Here is a 16480-nt window from a genome sequence, read left to right as displayed (position 1 = left end):
ACTCACTTATGAGCCCAGGTGCACAGTAGCCTAAGAAGGCTATTCTTACCTGTAGAGTACAAGCACAGGCTATGCCGAATGATGTTAGTATATTCTATGTGTAGTACCTGCCTGCTACTGAAGTGGGTACCACCAGTACGGTACCCCAAGTATTTCCATAGACAGCACCAAGGCAGGCGTGAGTGGTACTGGGATAGTGCTTGATGAGTATGCAATACTATAGTATATATAGTAATAGCTTAAATGGAGTTTAATAGTATATATGCATTGGGAGTGGTGCCTATAAGGATATTTAGTATATTACTATTGTATTTATATAATACATTACTATACTTACTAATATATATTCACTTATGAGCCCAGGTGCACAGTACACTAGGAAGGCTATTCTTACCTGTAGAGTACAAGCACAGGCTATGCCGAATACTGTATACATTCTATCTTTAATACCTGGATGATGCATAATCTATCAAAAATGATATTCTACAGTCTCACTCGGTATGCTGCTTAACACCGAAGCATAGGGATGGATGAATTTTAGATGGTAACGACGACTCGCAGGATGAGTTTTACCAAAGAGAAGCTAGGTCAACAGAAGATGCTACTTATTGGATCTAGTAATGACAGGAACGCGTGGGATCATGCATAGCGTATGAGCTAACGTATTTTTAGGAAACTCATACATTCACTAAGAATGCGTGATAGTTAAGTAGTATTATATATTGATAATTCCTTACTAGCGCTGAAAGGCAGATGGTATAGTTACACGAGTTTATTTCATACTTTTTAGTTCGTAAAACGCTTAACATTCATTAATTATAATATGTATTAAATTATGTATTATAAATGCAAGTAGAGTTTTTTCTTCAAATTATAATATTATATTAATGTATAATATTGATATATTTTACTTTACATCTTTCCTATTTCCTTATTAAATGACTGAAGATTTATTTGTCGAGTTTGAAGCTATTCCATTTTCAGTTGATGTTAATAAAAATGTAATAGTTAGTAACACTATTTTATAGATTAAGTTTACTATAAGAGATAATGAAATTAGTCAATCAATCTAGCTTGATAGTGAATAGTAATATATTCTACGTGCAACTATTACAACGAAAGAGTAGCTTTGCGCATTGTAGGTTATTCTGCTCTACAAGAAGCTGGGGAAAATTGCACATAAAGTACGGTTTTAAATATCAGATTTTAATGAGGTAAATTTGTTAGCAAAATCTAATTTATGGAGCAATATCGGTCTTGTCGCAGCACAGATGGGTCTAGATGTGCTATCAGTATAATCAACCTGCGAACCTGATTTTGCTAAATTTGCAAATAGCATTAAAGACTACCATTTACAGTACTTTTCGCTATACAATAGTTTTGATACTAAAAAGATTCTTTAGACTAAAAGTATAAAGAAAATTGATTTTCATGAAAATCAGGTACTGTTGCAGCTAGCAGCTATTAAGTACCAGACGGTAGGAGAGTATCCTCTAATTCTGCCGTTGATTTTTGGCTACTCGGCATTCAGGTTGTATGATATTTAGTTTGCAGAGTTAAAGAATAACACTGATGCAAAAAAGGTATATGGTAAAGAGTTGGATTAACTTAGAAAGATATTTGAGGTATCAAATAAGATTTACAATGGATAGCCATTCACAGAATAAGAAAAACCATAGTTGGATGAATTTGAGCTTATCAACCTGTTCCAGCTCCCCACCCACTTTCTTAATACCGGTATCTGCCTGTTCATGTTCCAGCAGCTCTGCCACGTGTCCTACCTCTTCAAGGCGGAGTATTTTGCATTATTCTCGTTGGTTAAAAATGATCTTAACGACACTCTTACGAATGCTGTCATAAGCCAGAGTTCCAGGTCTGGGAAAAGCGTAGCTCTCTACACGCAGTACTTTTTCCACCTCCTGAAGGGAAATGTTCCAATTTTGCTCAATAAGGAAGGATCTGATGACTAACCTCTATATAAGTACAGGACACACTCATTTCACGAGCAACTAGTTGATCAGTATAAGAATACATTTGAGTTGCAGGATTTAAAAAATTACAAAGAAAAAGTACTTGCTGATGTTTGTAAATTCCATACCTTTCAGTTGGAAAGCTTAGACTAGATGTCTTTTATTTACTAGAGTATGATTCTATTTATTAACAAAATTCAGGGCAACTTGTAATTAGTTCAAAAGCTAAAATACGATAATTCTATATAGTTGCAATTCGATTAACTAAAACTAGCTTCTTTTTTCATTATAGATACTGCAAATATTATAAATGATATAGACTAAGTATTACTTGAATAACAAAGGCGAAATAATATATAATTGAAACACCCTATTATTTTGGTAGATGAGTGCTTGCAGTCATAGAAGGAGAAATTTTCGAAATGCGTTAAGTTGTGTCAGTTATTGTTCGTATATTACGAGAAAAAGCTAATCAAGTTAGGTAAGAAACGGTATGCTAAGATTTAAGCAACACTTTCTATTCAAGAATTTTAAAAGATAGACATATTAGGAGATGTCAAAAACAAAAAATATAATTTAGCTATCAATGTTATTTCACAACTTCTGAACATTAACTTGTTGGTAGCAGCAAAGCAAAAACTGAACTAACTTAGTGTGACAGGTCGATTCTAAAATAAAGGTATAGACTTGTACCAAACTCTTGAAGACATCATAACCAGTATATAGTTTAAGCAAAAAAATGAGATATTTAGTATTATGCAGTCCAACCAATAAGTTATAATAGAATATTTTAAATCTCTTAATAACATACTAGGAAAATCAGAGTATATTCTCATAGCTATGGAGTACCTTCGCCTCGAGATTGCTGATTACGACATTCTTGACGAGTTAGTTGTTTACTCACCGCAGATATTGAATATTAGGAACAGAACAAAATTTAGATAAATATTCTTTAAGGGAATGGTGTCTTACAGGAATCGGGTTCAGTACTATTAGGATTTTGAAACGAATTTCTACAAATTGATTCTTTAATTATTTAACCCCAGAGGGGTCGAAACAGCGTTTTGGAAAACATTTTCAGTTATTGCATTTAAGAAAATTGAAGAGAGCTAAGTGGATGACTAGTTATCCAAGGATAAAAAAGAAGAAAAAACTACTGGTGAGAATACTTCCTCTAAAGGTTAGCAGGGCATGCTAAAATAATATTGGTCTTCTTCAGTCCAGTCTTTAATATGCGAATATTTTATGAATATAAATACAAAGAATTTACATTAAAATCTATAATTGATGATTGAAAAACTACCAAAAATGGTTGAAAAATACAGTACTAAATACGAGACACCTAATTTTGATTATGTTACGGTTATAATGGTGGGAACAGACCTTACCGTCATAAATTTCCTTACAGTCAATTAATTTTCCTATAATATCTTATCAAGCAGAGTGGGCGTAAAGTATATTAACGCATAGATATTAGGATATGTTCAGCCTCATGCGTCATTGCTGTCTAGCTTTCAGTACGAGCAGCGCCGGGTGGTAGTGGATGCTGCTGGTTATACCTAGGCTGTAGATGCTATACCAGGTAGAGTCAATAAATTTGCTGAAGAAACACCAATTTTGGTATCGCTGCTGTACTCGATGATGACGGAAAAGTCGGTTGAGATGTAGTTCATGTGTTCTTCCATATGCCCTTCTATATGGTTCCTCAAAGACAAAGAGTCAAAACAACTTAATAATTTTAATGGCGTTAAGCGTCACAAAATTACTGTGAACAATGTGAAAGTCGACGTATATTAGATGTGCAGTCTTACCTAGACTTTCGAAAATATTATTATAAGCAAAGATGTTGATGAAGTTAAAAATTTTGTACTGAATAAAGGTACACACAAATTTGATTTATTGAATAATAGTGCTCAATACAATATTAGTTGTATAGCATCGACAACGCTAAACTCAGAAGTAGTGGCCGTTTTAAACTATCAGCTGATGACGAAATTTATTGAAACGTTTTCGTAAAATATATTCAAAGCAGAAAAAATTCAGTCCTTGTCGTAAGACCTTTCCAAGTTTTTTAGTCGAAGTATCCTATTAGAGTTTTTGAATGCCATTTTGCTAGTTATGATTATTTCCAGGCAGTCTAATACTTTACTCGAGAATTTGAAGAAGGTTATGCAGACTCTAAACTGCAGAAGTGTATATGTACAGGCTATTGTCAATAATAAGATAAAAATAACCTTTTATTAAAATCTGGTGGAAGCATTTGCGCAAGACGATCAATAAATCATGTTCTTGAATCCAACGCTAGATTATGCGCTACATGAATTTAGTGATAACAACAGGGCTTATGATCACAAAGGGGAGGATGCAGCTGTATATAACTAAATACTCAAAGACTCAGTATAGGCTGCGCGCGAAGCATTCGAGATTTTAGTAAGATAAGAAAAAATTACATCGTTAATTATAATAATCCCGTTTGATAAATAGTTGTGTTTTTAACATGTACTAGATCAAGATCACAAAATTTTTGATTTCATCATCACATTCCATGGGTATGACGATATTACTTTACCATTAGAAATGATAGAAGGTTGTTATGTGTTGCCAGTAGAGTATGGACACCATATACCGGACTTCCTGAACTAAAAAATCATGCCATTTGGCCTTAAAAATGTATTACAGATAGGTCTGGATTCAAAAACGGCAGATTTGATCTTTAAATATACTGGTGAGGAAAATGATAATGATATGCTCTATATGAGTGCATCTGCGTTAGTTACGCAGGAGCAAGAGAAAGAGAAAGCTAAAAATGATGAGCGTATTAAAAAAATTTTAGACCTAACCAACGACAGTAGAAAGTATCAGTTCTATTAGTTGACATAAGAAGATGAGTACATCACTATTTTCGATAGTTTTATTCAGAAGAAGCATGAATTTAGCATAGTCAACTATTTAGGCAAGATTTACATATTTGTCAAGAAATCTGAAGACCTAAACATTGAGACTAGCTTGCCTAACTTAACTGGTATGGTGAGTGTAGAGCCCGTACAGGAACTAAGCTTTTTTAATTAGGTATTCGATTCTAGACAAACAATCTTTTGTTGCGATAAGTTTTTGTTAAAATAAAAACCCTACACTATTATTTTACTAGATCTTAGATTTATTAAAGATCCATCGTTTATGATTGCAAAATTAAATAATCTATTTAGCACACTGAAAATTAAAAATAATTTTACTTACTTTTAGTTTACTTTCAAAGAGAAGATTGCTGTATCTTAGCTCTTAGACTAAATGTAATTAAGTGTAGTATTTTAGCGAAAATTTAAAAGCTAGACTATATTTTGCGTCAAGCATATGTCAAGTTTTGATACACGATAAGAACCAGTGCAAAAGCCATCGATTAAGGATTGATTACATCTATTATTTTATTTATCCTAATCTAGATAATTTTAACAAGCAAGGATAGAAATACGCCCTAAATAATGTGTACTTATAATATATTATAAAACTCAGATAAGACAAATAGCTTTAGTGGAAGTACGGAAACTAGAAAACATCATACTAAACAGGTTATAATAGGTTACTGCAAGAGTTGGCTGATTACAGATGCATTATTAGTGGAGTTTCTAATAGTACTGTGATTTTAAAAAATAATTACAAAGTAAAAACATTACTCTAGACCAATCCAGCTGGATAGCGTTCTACATATTTCAATTCGCTGAAGAGGCTTGCAGTTTCTACTTAGGATGAGCAAGTCTACAAGTATTTGGTAGCAAAGTCGATACACGAAAATTTTATAGATGTGGAATAGCTATAGCAAAAAGAGGGTGAAGTATTCGGTGTTAGCATCAGTGTTGTGGAAGGCAGTTTGGGGACGTTAACTGCAGAGCAGTAGCTTAGTTTCACGAGCGACTAGTTTTTAGTCATATGTTCAGAAAAGTAAGATGCTACGTAAATTTAGGAGTTGTTTGTAGCGCTTAATATTATTGTCGTTGGCATAGCGGAGGGCGTAGTACAAATAGTTGTTGAGCAACAGTAGCCAATAATGTAGGCTTGCACACCAAACCTGCTCTAAAGATTCTACAGATTTTGCAAAAGAAATATCGTGGATACCTTTAATTGGATATTTTCTAGACACTAGCAAATCGAGTGATTTTCAAAAATAAATAATCAAATGAGATAGTTTCAGTACCATTAGCAGGTATAGGCAGGATTAATGATATGCTTAAACTAAAAAATGGAATCATTTATCTCCTATCTAACAAGTATATAGTTATTATAATGTCTACAAATTGTAATTGCATGCTTTGCTAAAATCAAATACCTAAATGGATACCTAAGGGGAAGATATGTTTTTACTAGGTCGTTGCGCAGTGCTGTCGAGAATGTTACCATTAACATTGTATTCTCCAATGTAACTATATCTAACTCTAAATTCCTATATAAATTGTTTACTAGAATTTTGTATTCCCGAGAGCCATGTGGAGTTCTAGAGTTGTGTATAAGAATAAGTGACTTTACTAGCATTCTAAGTTATAGTACAGTAGTAAAAATGTTTATGCTAATTTTAGCAGAATTGACTACGATATTTAGCTGAAAAGAAACCTCTGTGCACATCTAGCTGCTCAGTCGAAAGACTTTCTGCCGTAACTACTAACAATGAACAGTATTTTAATTGTAGGTTATGCTAATCAAGTCTAGTGGGTTAAAAATAGTATGAGTCTAGATGCTTGGTGCTATATGTACAGAAGTGCTGAGGATAAAGTATTTTGGATCACATTCATGATTTACAGCATTTTCATATATAAGACTCCTTAAGCCTAATGGTTAGCACTCACAGGCAGCCACCAAAGGATGCACAAGTATAGAGTTAATTGATTATTTAGTGTAAAGTCTCTAGTTTGCATAAATCTCATTAATATATACATGTTTCGTAACTATGATTTTAACGGAATACGAAAATGGTAAATTGTTTAGACGTCTGGGAGGCGTAGGTGAAAGTATACTAATTCGTTAATTTATAGATCTATTCATAGCAGCAAAGGAAACACAAATCATTTTATTAAAATCAACACCAGATTAAATTAGACCCTAGAAATCGTACTACCATCATTACCGGAGAAGTTTTTGAAAAAATTATACGAATAAAGGAATATAAAATTAAGTAAAAATATTTAGAATATTATCAAAAATATTATTTTGATGATTAAAATGACATAGTAACTATTTCAATTTATAGTAATTGATCGCGAGACTGTAACAGTTTATAAAATAAAATTATAACTAGAAGTACGGCTGATTTAGACTAGGAAAGATGCATATCATGCAAAGACTAATTTGTTAAATGCTTAGTAATGACTATAGCATTATTCAATCTGATGTTCACTTGTACTTATGTTATACTGCTATGCTATATATTGGAAAGTATTACCGGATATTTCGATAATCTAGCAAAACTAAATCGAGCGAGGGTTTCGAAAATTTATAACTGATTATTGCTTATATATTAAAATAAATAATACATAATAAATTAGCAGTTATCTTACGCCTAGCAGTTTTCACGTTCACTAGATAGCTAGTATCTAGGTTATCGAAATGTTTAGGTTAAAGACTAACCACTTATGATAATATATGAGAGACTGCTATCACACACTCAACGGAACTAGCTGAGTTGGGATACATCTTATATGGATTAGGGTAAGCAAGTATAAAAATTATACTAACTGTAAGCTTTGCAAAATTTATACCGAACTAGTGTAGCAAATAGGTAATCAAACTCATAATAGAGCAATAGGTTCTCTGCTTTGGAACATCCGTGATAGTGTAGGATATACGATTATTTTAGTAGATAGGAGTTAGCAGAGCGAATCAGAGTAACAATACTAAAAGCAAGTGAAATTATTTGTGCAAGATGTATCAGTAGGTGCTCAGGATGTGAGATTCGCCAAGAGATGTAAAGAGATCTTACTAAATATATTATTCGTGTAGCATTATATTGCTCTATGTATTTGAGAGGAGTGATCCTGATATCTTGGGCTGCTAGAGCGCTTATTTTACTACTTGGGTATTTTATAACTATGCAGATATATAATATATTAGCAAGGCGCACAGTAGGTAATTAGCTGGCATATAGAAACTAAATACAAAATAGATTTAAAAGCTTACCCATAATTAGTATATTTCGATGCAGTTGGTAATAATTACAATACTAGTTTAGGTAAATATCGTTTACTCAGTATTAGACATGATCTGCATGATGTATTTAACTTAACTAATCCTGCACAGTATCAAATTTACCCCTAGCACTATGCATTAAATTGTTGCTAATGCATTCCATAGGATATAAGGTTCTGGTTTTGAGTCACAAATATGCTATGAATTATAAGAATATTAAGTATTTAGAACTAATTAGTTTTAACCTGAGTTTTGATACAAAATAATGCTAAATGTTTACAATATATATTAAATACCAATATAATATAATCAGTAAACAAAAACCTACACAAGTAAATATAAATATAACTAAATCTGCTCATATGTATACTTTGAGTTTCCCTATATAATAACACTAGCTATGCATATTTTTATAATATATCATATGATATAATTTTAATTATCAGAGCAGTAATTTTAAAGTCTTAAATGTCGCAGCCTCCCATCGATAGCGGAAGCGCTTTAAAAATCGAGATTTCATATTTTATTATACATTAAATTTAACTAAAATGCTATTCCTTCAAAATGCGTTCAATAAGTTACCCAGACAATTCACAAGCGCCATTTAGCTAATGCTATCCACTACATATCGAATGTACCTATCATACCTCCATTTATCACTATTTCATCATTTCTGATACCGCCAAGAGTAAATCCAAAGCACCCTGCAAACCGATCCTCAGAAGTTTAAAAGCAGCATCGTCAAGATGTCCCAAACGGTACGGTTTTTAATTCTGCAAAATCGCCGATTGCACCGATTTAAGGTTGATAGATTCGTGAAATTTTCGCGGAAATTTGGTCCATAACTGCATGGAATCTCGAGAGCGCGAGAGCGAATTTTACACTGAAGGGAATTTATTAGGGACAAAGTTGCATGAGCTGCACGAAATCTAGAGATCTGCGAGCGGACAGGGCAAGTGGAAATGTGGTTATTAGGGTGACGAGGATAGCGCTAGCTGGTGGTCAGGCCCCAGCGAGGTAGCAATATCATAATTTATTAAGAACAGGACTGAGATTATGCTAGCTTAGGCCTTCCACATTTTGGTGCTACGAGCCTGAGTCGATGCTGTTGGCATAGTGTATAATGGCTTAACCTTCATATTTGTCATAGCTGGCTGCTAGTGAAGTGGGTACCACTAGTACGGTACCCCAAGTATTTCCATAGACAGCACCACGGTAGGCGTGAGTGGTACTGGCGTAGTGCTGGATGATTATACAATACTATAGTATATATAGTAATAGCTTAAATGGAGTTTAATAGTATATATGCATTGGGAGTGGTGCTGGTAAGGATATTTAGTATATTACTATTGTATCTATATAATACATTACTATACTTACTAATATATATTCACTTATGAGCCCAGGTACACAGTAGCACTAGGAAGGGTATTCTCACCTGTAGAGTACAAGCACAGGCTATGCCGAAGACTGTTTGTATATTCTATGTGTAGTACCTGCCTGCTACTGAAGTGGGTACCACCAGTACTGGTACCCCAAGTAGTTCCATAGACAGCACCAAGGCAGGCATGAGTGGTACTGCATAGTGATTGATGAGTATGCAATACTATAGTATATATAGTAATATCTTAAATGGAGTTTAGTAGTATAGATGCATTGGGAGTGGTGCCTATAAGGATATATAATATATTACTATTGTATTTATAGAATATACTACTACCCTTAATAATATATATTCACTTATGAGCCCAGGTACACAGTACACTAGGAAGGGTATTCTCACTAGTAATGCAAGCACAGGCTATGCCGAATACTGTATACATTCTATCTTTAATACCCGCATGATGCATAATCTATCAAAAATGGTATTCTGCAGTCTCACTCGGTATGCTGCTTAAGACCGAAGCATAGGGATGGATGAATGTTAGATGGTAACGACGACTCGCTAGGATGAGTTTTACTGAAGAGAAGCGACGTCAGCAGAAGATGATACTTATTGCATCTAGTAACGATAGGGATGCGTGGGATCATGCATAGCGGATGAGCTAATGTATTTTTAGGAAACTCCTATATTTACTAATAATGCGTGATAGTTAAGTAGTATTGTATATTGTTAATTCCTTACTAGCGCTCAAATACAGATAGAAAAACTACATTAGTTTATTTGATACTTTTTGTTTCGTAAAACGCTTAACATTCATTAATCATACTATTTATTAATATATAATAAAAATACATAAAGTTTTCAAAGGATAGCAAAGTATTTTATATAATAATACCCTATTTTACATCTTACCTCTTTAACTCCTTAAATGTCATCAGGTTTATCTATTGAGTTTAAAGCTATTCCATATTCAGTTGACTAGGGTTATAATGTAATAATTAATAAAAAGATTAAAAAGCTTAAATTTACTATAAGAGATAACGAAATTAGTTAATCTATCTAGCTTGATAGTGAATAGAAATATATTCTGTGCGCCAATGTTAGTACTAAAGAACAACTTTGTGCTGTATAAATAGTGCTACTATACAAAAAGTTAAAAAAAATTATACCAAACTGTACTATATAGCTAGTATAAAAACATAAATTTTTTGCGTATGAGGATCTTTACTTCTGGAATAATATTGGAATTGTAGCTGCCCAAATGGGACTGAAGACTAAATCAATTAAGGTATATAAAGACCATGAAGGGGAAAATTTAACACCAGATTTAGATCTTTATCTAGCAGAGATCAATTAGTACGATTTACAGTATATTTCATTTTATGATAGCTTCGACACATTGACGATTCTATAACCAGAAGGTATAAACAAGTGTGCTTTCCATGAAAATTTAATACTGACCTAGTTAGCTGCAATCTAATATTAGACTACAGAAGAGTACCCATTGATCTTGCCATTAGTTTTTGGATTTTCTGCATATCAGTTGTACACTGATCAATTCACCAAATTTTTTGCTAAAGCTGATGTTGCATCAGCATAGGATCTTAAGCATTCTATTTTAAGAAAAATATTCGAATTGTCCAATATTGTTTATAACGAACAAGTATTACCAGTTAAATTTAAAGTTATGAATCTGTTCCAACTACCTATCCACTTTCTTGGTACAGGTATTTGCCTGTTCATGTTCCAGCAGCTCTGCCACGTGTCCTACCTCTTCAAGGCGGAGTATTTTGCATTATTCTCATTGATTGGAAATGAAGTAGCAGACAATCTTACGAATGCAGTCATAAGCCAGAGCTCCAAGTCTGGGAAAAGTGTAGCTCTCTACACGTAGTACTTTTTCCACCTCCTGATGGGGAATGTTCCAATGTTGTTTAATATGAGATCTGATAATGCGTAGCCTCTTTATGAGTACTACACAGAAAATTTTCATAGCAGCCTAGCCTAATAATACATAGATGTATATAACTTAAGCGAAATTAAAAAAATAAGTTAAGTTAAAAATTTAAATAAATAGAAAGATTCAAAGGAAGTTGAAGATTTGAAGAAAGATAAAGATTTTAATAAGACTATACTTCAAAGTGTGTGCAACTTTCATTAATTCTAATTGGCAAGTCTAGGCAAAGTTTCAGAGCTATTTTATAAAATGGAAATTTTCATAGAAAATATTAAGGATATTAAGAATATTAAGAATGATAAAGGGGATGCTACTTTTGATCTATTAGATACTGTGAAGAACCTGTAATATAACAATCACATATTTACAAAATTTGAATTGTTTAAAAACCAGAATTTTTTTATTTACAAAAAGGATGATGATACCTCTGGTATTTTAGATGACTAAATATTGGAAAGATCAAAGAAACAAACGTAGCATTAAACACCTATTATTCTAGTTGATGAGTGCTTATAATCTCAGAAGAGTAAGTTCCCTAAATGCGTTAAGTTGTGCCAGATGATCTTCATGCGTTATGAGGAGAAACTGATTTAGTTAGGCAAAAAATAGTATAGAGAGATATAAACCACATTGGATAGTGATGAGTTTAAAGCGATAACTACATTCGCAGCTATCGAATATAAAGAACATCATTTGGTTATTAATGTTATTTTGCCGCTTCTGAGTAAAGAGCTTCTGGAATCAGCAAAAACTGAACTGGACAAAATTAGTATGACAGATCGAGTGTAAAATAAAGGTATAGACTTGTATCAAACTCTTGAAAACATTTTAGCCAGTGTTTAATCACAAAATGCAGATTAGAGATTCTATACTATACACGGCAACCAAGAAATTATGATAGAATATTTGAAGTCTCTTAATAGTTTACTAGGAAAATCTGAGTATATTCTCATAGCGATGGAGTATCTTCGCCTCGAGATTGATGATTACGACCTTCTCGACGAGCTAGTCGTTCACTCACCGCAGATATTAAACATTAGGAACAGAACATAATTTAGAGAAATATTCTTTTCAGGAATGGTATATTACAGGAATCGAGGACAGTACTATGAAGATTTTGAAACTAATTTCTACAAATTGATCCTATCGTTGTTCAACCCCAGAGGGGTAGAAACAGCGTTTTGGAAGACTTTTTCAATTGTAGCAATGATAGCTGTAAAACTAAACGCGGTTACATTAAGACCTAAGGATATAATAGCAAATACAGTCATTAGCATATAATTTGTTATGTAAAAATTTTGGAAATATTCGGTTAAAGAATTAATCTATGAGTACTTTGGTGTTAGTAAGTCGCCAGATTTGGAAGAAGATCAACGCAAAGAATAATAGGTTGACAATTTTATTTCAATGTTTCATGAAGAACATAAACCATTATTAGAAAGCTTATAAAAAACTTTTGACACCACGAAATTGTTGTTTGTACCAGATGTAAAGCAGTCTACTGTAATTATGGTGGGAACAGATCTTACCGTAATTAATTTTCTTACAGTAAATTAGTTTTGCTACAATGCTATGTCAAGTAGAGCTAATATGGGTTACATTAATACTTAAATATTAGGATATGTTCAGCCTCACGCGTCATTACTGTCTAGCTTGCAGTACGAGTAGCGTCGGATGGTAGTGGATGCTACTGGTTATGTCAAGTCAGTAGGTGCTATACCAGGTACAGTCAAGACATTTGCTAAAGACACCCCAATTTTGGTATCGCTACTGTACTCGATGATGACGGAGAAGTCGGTTGAGATGCAGTTCATGTGCTCCTCGGTGTGTCCATCTATATGGTTTCAGTATAACTAAAAAATATTAAATTTCAATGCAACCAGCAGGCATGTAGTCAGTGTTTATATAAAAAGTGAAGATGAAAGAACAGAACATACTATGTATCAATTTGATAGCCTCACCTAAACCTATAACAATATTATCATACACAAAGGTGCTGAGAATGACGCTAAATTTAAGCTCACAAAAGGAGATGCTCATTTTGAATTACTACAAGATAATCAAAATTATAATATCAGCTGCATTGCATCGTCGACTCTGAACTACGAGGTGGTATCCGTTTTGAACTATTAGCTCATGCTTACATTTATAGAGTAGTATTAAACCTCAGAGATAAGTGTAGCATATGCTTAAGATACGCTATAACAAATGTCTAAATTATTCTAGAGAAGCGTATTGATGGAGTTCATGCAGGTTATCCTGTTCATGGCGAAGCTCACATGGCAGTCGGAAATCCTAATTAAGAACATTTCTCTGATTATGAAGTAAGTGGACACTGGAAATATCTACGTCTAATACTTGCATGGTGGAAGTATTACTGCAGCGAAAAGCGAGAGTGTTTTTAAGTTGCTGGAAAGAACGCTAGTACCACATAAGTTTATGTTCCTAAACCCCACCTTTGACTACGCGTTCTAAAATTTTAATAAAAAATCATCTATTTCTATATACAAATAGGTGCTGGATGATTCGGTAGCAGCTGCGAACGAAACTTTTCAGTTGCTGCGTTAGGGGCCACCCGCCTAGACAGAAAGTACCAGCACCGAGGACGAATCTTCCGCCAAAGAAGCCATTGTTGAATAGGATGGTGGAGCTCAGGCTGATGTTGGCAGCACACCACCACCATAAGACAGTTAACTAGCTACAACTCAGGATGAAGCGTAGGAAAAATTAAAAGACAAATAAACAGGCCCTATGCTAATTATCGTGATCCCTTTCGACAAGAAGATGTGCTTTACGGATAGTTTGGACAAAGCAAGGCACAAAATATTTGACTTCATCGTCACGTTCCACAGGTACCCTGACCTCAGTTTGGAGACAAAAGATGGCTGCCAAGTGCTTCCGATAGAGTGCGGTCACCATATCCCCGAAGTGTTGGTCAAAAAGGTTAAAGCGTTCACGCTTAATAATGTATTGCAGATTGGGCTTGATAGGAAAGGAGCAACCTAGTTATTAGAAATAAAGGACAAGTCTGAGCAGTTTGTATTAGACCAGTAGACCAAGGAAAGACTGCCTACGCAAAACACACCACCCAAGTTTGAAGACAAGATGCAGTGCTAGGTTTTCAAAATAAAGAATCCCAATTTGAAGTACCCTGAGATATTTGCAGAGTTAGAGAACTAAAATATAATGATAAATATTTTCAAAGATAATGACTATTAATACCTTTTGCTTATCGATGAGAAGAACAACTGTGCTACTAAGTATGATGCGATACGTGAGAAATTTAGTGTGGACGCTAAGGATTCTACCTTAACTATTGATAAACTTTGTAGTGTGAGGGGAACTTCCATTTTGCATTAGTATGTGCCATAAGGTTTTATCTTACCGAAGTAGACGTTGAATTTAGATTTAAAGTTAATAGAGGACTATAGTATTGTTGTTAAGAAACTGGCTACTAAGTTTTAGTCATTGCATTTTACATGTAACAACAGTAAAAATGAGATTTAAGTCACATTCAATAGTGATACCGATCTATTGGAGTTTTTGACATCGATAAGTCTAGGAATTGTGTCCATTATTGAAAAAAATAATATCTACACCATGCTAGTTGTATATTTACCTGATGAGCAAGTTATTGCTAATAAGGAAAAAGAAGCCTTATTGGAAAAGGAAATATTAAAAAATATATACAAAGAACCTACATAAAAAATCACCAAATAGAATTACGATTCCTATGAATAATCTGGTCAGGTGGAAATGATATCTGAAAAAGAAAATTAATAAGAGCAGATTAGATTATTTAAAAATAACCCAATTACATGCACGTATGGACTGGATGACACGGTATTTACGCTATCTAAGGAGCAGTTGCTTGATCATCTAACCGTATACCGAAGCATTATATCCAAATTCGAAGAGGATATAGTTTATTTAGATAATGGAGAGCCCTCAGTAAAGCAAATGCTAAGCGTTCATTAGTAAAGTTTAGTTAATTTTAATGATTAGGGGAACAAGTACTTTGCCATGTTTTTAAACGCGTTGAGATTAAAGAGTTATAAACTAACCTCTGCATTTTTAGGTGAGGCTCCACTATAAATAAAGTTTAATAAATTAGTAGAAATCTAGAGAGAGTAAAACGGAGAGTATGGTTTAAATATTTGCATTAGTCAACAATCTGCGGTTAGTACTTCGTTATTACTTAAGATGCTCATATTGGAAAATAAGTTTTTGACCTTCAAATAAGATAAAAAATTCGATTAGGCGGACATTTACGAATTATTTTTTAGATTTGGAATAATTTTGCATGATATAGTTGAAGATGTCGCCCACATCGTTATCTTGCCTGAGTGATCAAATTTAAACGAGATGGTTATATTTAATTATTATTTTGTGACGCTACACATCTATTTATTTGTGCCAATCAGTGGATGTTTCGACCTAGCTTTAATTCGATGTCTTATCTACATGGACGTAATACTATAAACAGTATCTACTTCATATATTAATGGATAGGTACATTAAATAGGATCATACCATAGAGATTTCATCTAGTGTGATGTTTCATTTTATTAATATTATATTTTTATTGTATTATATAATATAAATATATTATAAATTTATTCATACAAATTAGTAATAATTTATATATAATTAAAATACTAATTAATTATAATAATGAAAATATATATTATATATATCATAACCTAATATGATAGACAAGAAGTAGGTAGGTAGGTAGGTAGGTAGGTAGGTAGGTAGGTAGGTAGGTAGGTAGGTAGGGGTAGGTAGGTAGGTAGGTAGGTAGGTAGGTAGGTAGGTAGGTAGGTAGGGTAGGTAGGTAGGTAGGTAGGTAGGTAGGTAGGTAGGTAGGTAGGTAGGTAGGTAGGGGTAGGTAGGTAGGTAGGTAGGTAGGTAGGTAGGTAGGTAGGTAGGGTAGGTAGGTAGGTAGGTAGGGTAGGTAGGTAGGTAGGTAGGTGGTAGGTAGGTAGGTAGGTAGGT

At 33.5% G+C, this 16480-nt stretch overlaps 5 protein-coding genes across 5 annotated transcripts; 2 read left to right on the top strand and 3 right to left on the bottom strand. All coding sequences in view use genetic code 6, as the record gives it.

Annotated features, from left to right (window-relative positions):
• Positions 1-938: 938 nt before the first annotated feature.
• Positions 939-5378, top strand: SS50377_20005 (uncharacterized protein; the record flags this gene model as incomplete). Its single annotated transcript, XM_067903950.1, has 1 exon — positions 939-5378. The coding sequence occupies one exon, from the start codon at positions 939-941 to the stop codon at positions 5376-5378; it is 4440 nt and encodes a 1479-aa protein (XP_067767432.1).
• Positions 5379-6152: 774 nt separating this feature from the next.
• On the bottom strand, positions 6153-7025 carry SS50377_20004 (uncharacterized protein; the record flags this gene model as incomplete). The annotated part of the gene is made up of 1 exon (XM_067903949.1): positions 6153-7025. The coding sequence occupies one exon, from the start codon at positions 7023-7025 to the stop codon at positions 6153-6155; it is 873 nt and encodes a 290-aa protein (XP_067767431.1).
• Positions 7026-8797: 1772 nt separating this feature from the next.
• On the bottom strand, positions 8798-9256 carry SS50377_20003 (uncharacterized protein; the record flags this gene model as incomplete). Its single annotated transcript, XM_067903948.1, has 1 exon — positions 8798-9256. The coding sequence occupies one exon, from the start codon at positions 9254-9256 to the stop codon at positions 8798-8800; it is 459 nt and encodes a 152-aa protein (XP_067767430.1).
• A 275-nt stretch (positions 9257-9531) lies between these two features.
• SS50377_20002 (Transmembrane domain-containing protein) lies at positions 9532-10176 on the bottom strand (the record flags this gene model as incomplete). The annotated part of the gene is made up of 1 exon (XM_067903947.1): positions 9532-10176. The coding sequence occupies one exon, from the start codon at positions 10174-10176 to the stop codon at positions 9532-9534; it is 645 nt and encodes a 214-aa protein (XP_067767429.1).
• A 277-nt stretch (positions 10177-10453) lies between these two features.
• SS50377_20001 (uncharacterized protein) lies at positions 10454-15832 on the top strand (the record flags this gene model as incomplete). Its single annotated transcript, XM_067903946.1, has 1 exon — positions 10454-15832. One exon carries the CDS (start codon positions 10454-10456, stop codon positions 15830-15832), a length of 5379 nt encoding a protein of 1792 aa, XP_067767428.1.
• Between the last annotated feature and the right edge of the window lie 648 nt (positions 15833-16480).

The sequence above is a fragment of the Spironucleus salmonicida genome, chromosome 1 (assembly GCF_000497125.1).
Source record: "Spironucleus salmonicida strain ATCC 50377 chromosome 1, whole genome shotgun sequence".
Taxonomy (NCBI): Eukaryota; Fornicata; order Diplomonadida; family Hexamitidae; genus Spironucleus; species Spironucleus salmonicida.
Note: the sequence above shows the minus strand (reverse complement) of the source record. Positions and strands in the feature narration are given on the sequence as shown.